Raw genomic sequence first — 10,435 nt, forward strand, 5'->3', positions numbered from 1 at the left:
TGTGTGTGTGTGTGTGTGTGTGCGTGCGTGCGTGCGTGCGTGTGTGTGTGTGTGTGTGTGTGTGTGTGTGTGTGTGTGTGTGTGTGTGTGTGTGTGTGTGTGTGTGTGTGTGTGTGTGTGTGTGTGTGTGTGTGTGTGTGTGTGTGTGTGTGTGTGTGTGTGTGTGTGTGTGTGTGTGTGTGTGTGTGTGTGTGTGTGTGTGTGTGTGTGTGTGTGTGTGTGTGTGTGTGTGTGTGTGTGTGTGCGCGCGCGCGCGCGCCCGTCCCAATCAACTAAACGTCTACGTCTTGTGTCCACGACATGAAAACTCGGCGAACCTCACCGCCGTAGAGCGAGAGGGTTCGAACGTTAGCGGCCTGGTGCACAACAAATGCGCAAACACATAAACTCGTATAAAAAAACTTTACTGCATGTACAATCATTACGCATAAACAATGCACCCAGAGACACTAATGCTTTCGCATTCCCACAAGTAAGCAGTTTGGAGTGTCTCTGCTGATGATCTCTTTAAGGCGGAAGTCTTTGCCCATTACGAGAAAAGCCTGTGGCGTGCTTATGTTAGTGCGTGCGTGTAGTTACAGACGGTGCAGAAAATCCCAGCAATGGCACGAAAAATAGGGTGACGTAAATAAGCGGCCGTAGGACGCACACTAACAAGCCGAGCACCGCAATTTCAGTCAATTGTACACATTTCGTTCTGCTACGTATATATACTTCCCACTGGCCAACCTCAATCTGACGCCAGTTTTCCCGACATTCGTACCAAAATTGTGATGCAACCGTTTGTCGCACGCGTTCCGGCTGGTGAAGTTTCACGTTGCATATAGCTTGCATGTGCTATTCAATCTGGAGGCTAGCTTGCGACAGGAATTGGAGCCAACGACATAGCACCTTCAGCTGTATGCCTTTCCACACTCTTTACCTCTTCACTCAGGGTGCTGTTGAGGTGTCCACAGAGATGTTAGACAGTTACTGCGCCATTCCTTTATCAAAAGCTAATTTTCGTACTGAAACTGTGACGCAAACGTTCGTCGTACATCGTAGCGGGTTGTGTCGTACCATTTCTCGTTGCATATAACTTACGTCTATGGTTGGATTCTCGCTCCATGCAGATGTTCGAGCCTAGTTTCCGAGTGTTTCACTCGGACCTTTGTGGATTCAGAGTTTGCGGAAGCGGCGTTCGGAGGCGCGTCCTCGTTTAATTTCTCAGTGCGGAACCTGCGTCGAGGTCGAACGCTCGCGTTGATAGTCTAATGATTTCACCTTCACAGCACGTACGCAATCCTCTCTGAATTTTTTTTCTTTCGTCCGGGCGAAATCTCTTCCATCTGCACCCCAGACTTTTTTGATTAGTCTACCAAAACTGTGCAGCCAGCAAAGCATCCCATTCATCAAAACACTTCATTTTACTTTCCAGCAGCAGTTACTCCGATGGCCGTGCGCTCCTCTCGTCTCGTAACATGCTGTATTTTATTTTGCTTAAAAGAACTAAAGCCGACTAAAGAAAACGGCACAAGATGCGCTGTGCTGTTGTGGGCATGCTCTGTCTACTGGTTCAGCGCCCTCTTCCTTTTTGCCCTCATGTGTGATCCAGAACCAACTTGCCTATCTTCACTACGGGGCTGTGTATTCGGAGGCTGTTACATTTTTAGCTACTCAGCGTGAGATGTTAGAAGGCCTTGCGTGCCATTCGGTGGCGTTTCGCCACATTAGCCCCTCACGCGCTCACGGTCACGCTCTCCCCGCTGCCTCTACAGCCCTCACAAGGCTTGTCTGCAGCGCTGTTATGCATAACAAACAAATCAAAATTTTAAAATAAGTAAGTGCCCGGCTGACGATGCAGGAGTTCGAGCGCACCGGCATAGATATAAAAGCAACAAAATGATATTCAGAAAAGCACCTGCGCTAAAACGTATTTTCATTTGCTCCTCATCACAAAGCTGCCGTTCTGTAGAAAAGCGTACTCGCATCTGTTCATCACCATTGTCATACAACATTTATTTCCCAGGAAACACTTGTACTTTTGCTGAGGAGGGCGGGGACGTATTGTTCTGCTTATGATCGAAGGCGGCGCGAAAACAAGCAGATGTGCGCCCCAGAGATAGCAAAGGACAGGTTCGTTATGATCCGGTCGGCAAACCAAAAAGTAAGCAACGCAAAATAAATTTTCTGGTGGATCTCGTCGTGTCTCTCGGATGTTGTTTCCACTAAAGACTCTGTTTCGACAAGAGCACAGTAGAGCCATTTAAATTATCTGTCCAGCATGACTTGCCCTGCCGCCCTGTTTAAGTTTTGTCGCTCTGGCCTCCCTCAGTTTCGTTATTTCAGCAGGCAGAACCACATCAGCCTTTTTTCGAACATATTTTATAGTGTCAGTTATGAAATGCCGGAACTATTCACAAAACAGCAAGAATATTCGCAGCCACTGCATGTTTCCTCCTTGAGAGTAGCGCCTGTTACAGCTGATACGCACATTGGTGTCATACAAGGACCCACTACCATTGGCGCTTCACACGCAGAAGAACAGTAGGCGCCATCAGCGCACGATGAGTAAGTAAAATGCGCGAAACGTGTTCACAGTAGTCTGCGGGAATACAGCGTGATCAGTGCGCGCCGGTACGCGGCCCCGCGGCCACTGCCGCCAAATGATACAGCGGCTGTTCGACTGTTCTCAAATTTTGTCTCCCGCATTGTATGTGCCAACACCAGCAGCATTTGCATATTACAAGAGCAGTGTCATAGAATAACAGCAGTGGCTTTGTTAAACAACAAATATTCACACCTTATTAGCGTTCCATTCGTCTGTCAACGATGCCACAAAACAAGGCCAACGGAGGGAAGTAAGACATCCGGCAGAGAAGCTACCGCAAGAAAGAAAAATGATAGACGTGCGAGCTTTGTAAATGCGTTGCAACTTAGAAGGTTTTGCCAAGAGGGTGAAACGAAAGGCAAATGATAAATAGAAACGAGCAGTTCTGTTTTCATTACGATTGAGTAAAATAAACTCTTCACTAGGGTCGAGGTTCACACTTTTTTTCACATTAACGCCGCTAGTAATTTACCGGTGCACCTCCAGTTGTCTATCATTGTTGGCCAGGGCTCGTAAGCTGATCAGTTTTGGCATAAAGCTTCACGTAAATAAAGCATTGATGAGTCGGGCTGCTTGACTTTCTGCACCTTAGTGCCAAAGTGGCGTTGTCCTTCAGGTATGTTCGCGTCAAACCGTCTTCGGGCGCGTTTCTTGCGCAGCCGCTACGGCAGCGCTCCGATAAGCAGCCCCGTCTGGTGGGGCATGGTGTCCCCGATGGTGGCGGTGGCATGCATCATCTACTGGCAGCACCTCAGCAGCGTTACCCTCCACGACTTGTGAGTATAGAGACGATCATAGCGCTGCTAACGGCCTCAAACACGAGGCACAGCAGACTACGAATCTCTCGCGCACTCCTGGCAGCAGGGAGAGTGGGCCCGACAGGCGCAAGTATTCCCCGGTGCACTGATGGCGCGCGCCATGTTATAAGGAGGTACTGGATTCGGTAGTGCTGTGAAGCCGCCTTTTTTGTAACTGGTACAGCTTGCTTAGACCAGATTCCCGGCACCGTTGTGAGACCTCCCGGTTTGGAAACCAAACCTTTACTTCTGAGCGTTGTACTCCTAAAAGAGCAGTGCATCTGTCCGTGGATAAAATGCATGGGAGCATTAAAAAACAGTCGAATTCCCTTTCATACCGAGATTGCGACGAACAGCTTGCTTCATTGAAGGCGAATTCTCTGCCACCGGTCATCGCCATTGTTTTCTGAGTCCTATAATGACCATGCCGCAAAATAACTGGATGGTATTGACCATGTTATAAGGCGCCAGTCACAGTCTTTATTACTGCACGCCTTTTCGCCCGAATGATTTAGATTTTCTCTCTTTACGAAAGCGTAGGTGTTGGCGCTTTGAGGTGACAGCAAACAACTCGGAAGAACGCGAATCCAGCAAACCGCCTTTGCTGTTCCCACGAGAGCGCACGTGAGCGTGCCGATAGAATGACGTCCGTGAGAAGCGCGCACAAGGGCGACCTGTGATGCGTATTTAAGCGGAACGTAAAATATCTCTAACCTCTCATGACGTCTGTCCAAGCACTCCACGTGTCACTGCTGTAGTGAGCCATGCAGAAAACGCCAACTTCTCTGTCATGAGTGGTGTTCATTTAGAAATGTGCAAAGCGATTTTATAGCTTCGGCGGCGACCATTATCGGCAGATATCTTGTGTTTAGTGTACAAAGGAAAATTCGGACAGGTGAACTGACTGCTGAGGGGCCTTGTCGCCACTGCGCGCATCATCTTGCAATCTGGGCACGAAAGCGGACAGCCATGCGTGTGACTAGGTGAGAGGTGGCACCTGCGTTGTACACTCACTACTTTCAGAGTCAGTTTTTACAGTACGAGGATATAGACGTTCTCGAGGTATTAAAGGTGCATTAAAGGGCGTTTTGAATTTATAGCTGGAACTCGATTCTGAGCTCCAAAGGTTCTTGGAAGCTTCAAAATTTTAATACAATAGCAATCAGATTGTCGTCTAGTAGAAGCCACCGGGTTACTCTACAGCGCAATTCCCGGATTGGTCTAGAGCGTTATTATGTCATTACCCTTTCCAAATCTAAAAATCTGAGGAGTAAAATGTTTGAATACTTCCATTAGATTATCTTAAAAAATCATAATAACCTGACCTACTCTGCAACCCTAATATTCAAATCAATTCACCTCTATTTTCAACACTTTACAATCTTGAGGGTCTCCCAGGCAAAAAGCTGTAGGGGCCGCTTGACGTAGCCTGGTAGCCGGCGGCAGGCAACAGTGACAGCAGTGCAAGAAAAATCTAAGATATCTGCTACTATTCGGAAAAAAAGCAGTCACATTGTATCATAATTTTACGAAAATAAGAGGTGACGGAAAAGCATAAGAATATATGAAAGGCGTTATACAAAGACAAGCGTTTACATGCACACGATACAAGAAAAAGGATAATCGAACTCACGACAGACACAACTTTAAAATTGCTATATTCATTACACGCGGTACTTTTTTAAGCTAAAAAACAGCAGACACACTTCAGTCTATAAACATTGAACGCAAAGCTTGGAGCGTTATTACAGCTTTACTAAGACTGAATACATTAAACTTATTTAGTAGCATTGGCACTGTGTTGCTTAATGACTGCAGAAGGTAATTGGCTCGGTGGTGTAGAATCAGCCAATTTTCAGGGGCACGTGTTTTAGAAAATTGCAGCGCAAGGTTGCACCTGAGAGCGCCATTAGAAATTCTTTATATTTTTCATTAGGAAAATGAATGTGGTAGAGGAGTCGGTAACTATAAAAGACTGGGGGTTAATTCTATGATGCTGGCCAAATAGCCCGTCTGAAGGATGTAAATACTGTACATTGCTTATACAACGTATGCCTTTTTCTTTTTCTAGACTTATAAGTGTACTAACGTTCTTTTCAGTAGTCGTCCCCAATACTAGTGTACAACAGTTAAGGTGCGATCGGAAGAGGGCGTGGTAAACAAGTAGTCTAACGGAGATCGGAAAAAGATCACGTGTCCGAAATAAGGCACCAACAGCGGATGAGAGTTTTCTGGCCACGTGTTCAACATGACTCATTATCATCATCTGCCTTACTACACCCACTTCAGGGCAAAGGCCTCTCCCATGTCTCTCCAATTAACCTTATCCTGTGCCAGCTGCATCCACCCTTTGCCTGCAAACTTCTTAATCTCATCCGCCCACCTAACCTTCTGCCGCCCCCTGCTACGCTTACTTTCTCTTGGAACCCACTCTGTTACCCTTAAGGACCAGCGGTTATCTTGCCTTCGCATTACATGCCCTGCCCAAGCCCATTTCTTTCTCTTGATTTCGACTAGGATGTCATTAACCCGTGTTCGTTCCCTCACCCACTCTGCCCGCTTCCGATCTCTTAACGTTACACATATCATTTTTCTTTCCATGGCTCGCTGCGTTGTCATTAACTTAAGCTGAACTATTTTCGTTAGCCTCCACGTTTCTGCCACGTAGGTGAGTACCGGTAAGATTATGCTGTTGTACACTTTCCTCTTGAGAGAAATTGGTAAACTGCCACTCATGATTACCATATGCGCTCCACCCCATTCTTATCCTTCTAGTTATCTCCCTCTCATGATCCGGATCAGCTGTCACTACCTCCCTAAGTAGACGTATTCCGTCACAATTTCTAGGCTCTCGCTGCCAATTGTGAACTCTTGTTCCCTTGCTAGGCTGTTGAACATTACCTTGGTTTTCTGCATGTTAATTTTTAGACCCATCGATCTGCTCTGCCTGTCTAACTCATTGATCATGAATTGCAGTTCACCTCCTGAGTGACTCAGCAAGGAAATGTCATCAGCAAATCGCAGATCATTTAGGTATTCTCCATTTATTCTTATTCCCAACTGTTCCCAATTCAGACCTCGAAATACCTCCTGTAAACATGCGGTGAACAGCATTGGCGAGATCGTGTCTCCTTGCCTGACGCCCTTCCTTATTGGCATTTTATTGCTGACTTTATGGAGGACTATAGAAGCTGTGCAGTTGCTATATATATCTTCCTGTATTTTGACATAAGGCTCTTCTACCCCCTGATTACGCAATGCCTGTATGACTGCTGAGGTTTCCACTGAGTCGAATGCTTTCTCGTAATCAATGAAAGCTATATATTGAGGTTGGTTATATTCTGCGCATTTCTCTATCACCTGATTGATAGTGTGAATATGATCTATTGTGGAATATCCTTTACGAAAGCCTGCATGATCATTTGGTTGATTAAAGTCTAACGTTTCCCTGACTCTATTAGCGATTACCTTAGTAAATAATTTGTAGGCAACGGATAGTAAGCTGATCGGCCTGTAATTTTTCAAGTCCTTGGAGTCTCCCTTCTTATGAATTAAGATAATGTTTGCATTCTCCCAAGCTTCTGGTACAGTCGAGGTCATAAGGCATTGCATATACAGGGTGGCTAGTTTTTATAGCACGATGTCCCCTCCATCCTTCAACAGATCTGCTGTTACCTGATCCTCCCCAGCTGTTTTTCCCCTTTTCATTGCTTCTAAGGCTTTCTTTACTTCATCTTTCGTTACTGGCGGGATGACGCATTGTTGTGCACTGCTGTCTTTCTCATTAACGCTCTGATTACATTGGCTACTGTACAGGTCTGTGTAGAACTCTTCGGCTACGATAACTACCTTATCCATATTGCTAACATTATCAATATGACTCTCCCATGTCAACTGACTGGATAATATGACACCTAGAATTTTACACTGTTTCACGACGTCTATTTTATCAGGTCCTAATTTTAGCTCTTGTCTAGAAACCACTCGTTTGTTTTAGGCGCAAATAAAATTGCTTTTGTTATTTTCTCATTTATCTTTAAGTTATTAATTTCGGACCATTTCAGTAGTTTTGACAAAGCGCTATTCGCCATATTAAACAAACCGAGTTCATTAATTGAGCTTAAAAACAAGCTTGAATCATCCGCATGTAATACAAATACCGCATTATCATCAGTATATTTTAGATAATTTAAAGAGACATCAAATAAATATAGCCCAAGAATACTATCCTGTGGGACATCGGATGAAATCTGCGGAAAGTGGAATGGTAGCCATTAATGTCAACATATTGGGATCGGCCAGGTAGGTAAGACTGCAAAAGTGTTTGTTAGCCCGCGGACTCCATAATGATCTAACTTTTTATGAAGGGTTGTGTGACATATCGAATCAAACGCTTCACTGATGTCGATATAAACTCCCAGCGTAAATTTATTTGCTTCGTTATCTTCATGATAATTTCTTTTTGCCACAGAAGGGCAGATTCCTTTGACTTACCTTTACGAAAACCCACTAAACCCCTTTAAGCCGCACTAGTCAATTCATTTCAATTCATTTTATTTTACCAGAAGTTTGGAAGGATATCTGGGCTAAAAGCTGTGAAATCACAGCTTGACATGGCCCAGACAACCTCTACAAGACAGTGCCGACATAGTTATTAACAATAGTTAAGAGAAACAATGGAAAGATCTAGAATAGCAGATACTATACAATATAAACTTTGAGTAGTATTCAAAACACAAACAAGCTTAGTTTCTAAATATTATCAGAAATAACCTAAGAATACATCATACATACATATTTGAATAAAAATGCAGATTTGTACCGTCGTAACTGAAATCAAGATAGCATACAGGTACGAGAAATAATAGGCCAGTGAAGCAAACATATATCAGAAACGTGACTACTTATAGTTTGCAAAATGATTCTTGAAGCTGTTTAAATGAAATTATCTTGAATATTGAGGCTGATTTAGTATTTGTGGGCGGTTTTGCTGCAATGACTGAAATTTGTAGATTGGGCGGAAATGCGGAATATGCCATAATTCAGTACTACGAGCAGGTATAACTGTTTTTTGGGCGTAAGGCTTGCAGTTTGTACCAAAAACATCTTCTGCTCAGTAGTTGAGAAGAAGAAAGAACGCAAAATACGGAAATCATATATGTTATTAGTCCATATTAGGGCACCCATAATACCAACTAATCCACCTTAATCCACTCACTAATCCCTACTAATGCACCTTAACCCATTTTCTGGGATGGGCCTGCGTCAAAAGTTTGGGGGCCCCTTTGGAATATTGGGAGGTGGGCCAACTTCCAAATTCTATCGAATTTTCTTCTTCAAGAATGTGGTTAAGAAGGCTCCAAGCTTTTATCCTGTGTAGCTGAGTTTCCGGTTAAATGGGATTTAACGACTGGGCTATAGTCTTTTCTTTACTCACTGCGGAGTGTAGGAGGAGTCAGCCAACATGTTCCCAGCTGAACATGTTTATGTTCGGCCGGAGCAGACAGTCGGGCGCATCGCACTTGCGGCCGCAGGTGAGGGGAAAACATAGTCCACTTGCTTCAGGCTTGTTATTTTGACGACATAATCTCTGAACAATAGATGTGTTGCGGTTTTACCAAATTCTCACATACGTCGTGTCCAAGATCAGCAAATATAAATGACGGCGACCGTCGCCAAGTATATTCTAATTTTTTTAGGAAAAAAATGGGGACCAGGACTGAAATCTGTGAAAACAGCTTGACGGAGTCCTGGCCTCGTTAGTATTTTAGTACAGTACTGCAGTATTCCCATATGGTACTCGAGAAATGACATAGTCCACGCTAATTTTTATTTCACTGGACATAATCTGCTGCTTGGTTATCTGCGACTGAGACTAATTATTCCAGGACTCTGCAGAAAAAGAAACACGAAGATGTTTTTTTTTTCAGAACGCTCTGAAGTGCGTGCGCTTTTAATGGTGCCGATAGTACACGTTTCGCCGCCTAGAACAGCATTCTAGCGTCATCCTCACGGCACGCGCACTCCTGGTGGCAGTGACACTAACTGAGCCGCCGACATAGTAAGACTTCCAGTGATTACACTTCTTTGGATCGTAAATGATCTTCAACATGAATTCGACTTATATGAGCTATATTTAGTCTATGCTTGACATGAATTTATAAATCTTTTGAATCTAAAAATCTATTAGACATTGATATATGCATTCTTTGTGCGTTTATTTATTAACTCATTTATTTATATCTATTTATATCTCTTACGAGGCACTAAGTGGGGCATATGGACCTCCTTCACCCCGCGACGTCACGAAGATGCGGTGGCGCTGATGTTAGCAGCGACTTTCGCATGGTAGGCAAAACAGGTTCCGCTTGTCCATGCCTACCGCAGCTACCGGCGGCTGCTTCAAGCCTGTGCACTGCAGAAGCAGCATGTATTGACCAGCTGCGTCACTGCTGGATCCGCGTAGTAGCATAAAAAATATTAAATTAGCCTCGATAGGTTTCTCGCGCATAAAATGCCGCATTCGGAAACTGGCTAACAGGCATTGGGCCACGGTAGTAAAGCGCGAAGTCTGGGAGTCGATAGGCACTGCCACTCAATGCACTTAATAGCATGCAAGTTACTGCGTTCATTCACCTGAACTTCAGGATAGTAGGCTGATAATTGCTCAAGGAAAAAAAAAGACATGCAGCTGCACACGTACTTATCACCTTGAGCCGGAGTGCACAGCTAGGGCGCCGACAGGTTCACTCGCCCCCAAGGAATGCGTTTTTTTTGTTAATAGCACAGCATGTTATAATGGCGCGTTTTATGACATTTAATATTTACTTGAAACTGTTTCTTGATATGACGACGTAATTATTTCATTCGAGTAGAAAGAAGTCTGGTAAGTTGTGTCAATCTTGCGCGGTCTCGTTGGTGTGCTTAGAATAGCGTACCTTAAGTGTGCTAAACGCCATATGCTTTTTCATTGCATCATGCATGTGTCATGTTTCATGAGGTAGTACATGATCGCGAAGCTTGTTTTGGAAAGAAGCAGCCGCAGGCG

General features: G+C 44.4%; 1 protein-coding gene across 2 annotated transcripts in view; it reads left to right on the forward strand.

Moving 5' to 3' along the window:
* LOC144116285 (uncharacterized) overlaps positions 1 to 10,435 on the forward strand; it is a 284,670-nt gene that overhangs the window by 182,758 nt on the left and 91,477 nt on the right. For both annotated transcript variants that reach the window (XM_077651022.1, XM_077651023.1), the window contains exon 10: positions 3,250 to 3,366. In XM_077651022.1, the coding sequence (XP_077507148.1) occupies positions 3,250 to 3,366 (117 nt within the window). The remainder of the gene's footprint in view (positions 1 to 3,249; positions 3,367 to 10,435) is intronic.

This window comes from Amblyomma americanum, chromosome 1, assembly GCF_052857255.1.
Source record: "Amblyomma americanum isolate KBUSLIRL-KWMA chromosome 1, ASM5285725v1, whole genome shotgun sequence".
Classification (NCBI taxonomy): domain Eukaryota; kingdom Metazoa; phylum Arthropoda; class Arachnida; order Ixodida; family Ixodidae; genus Amblyomma; species Amblyomma americanum.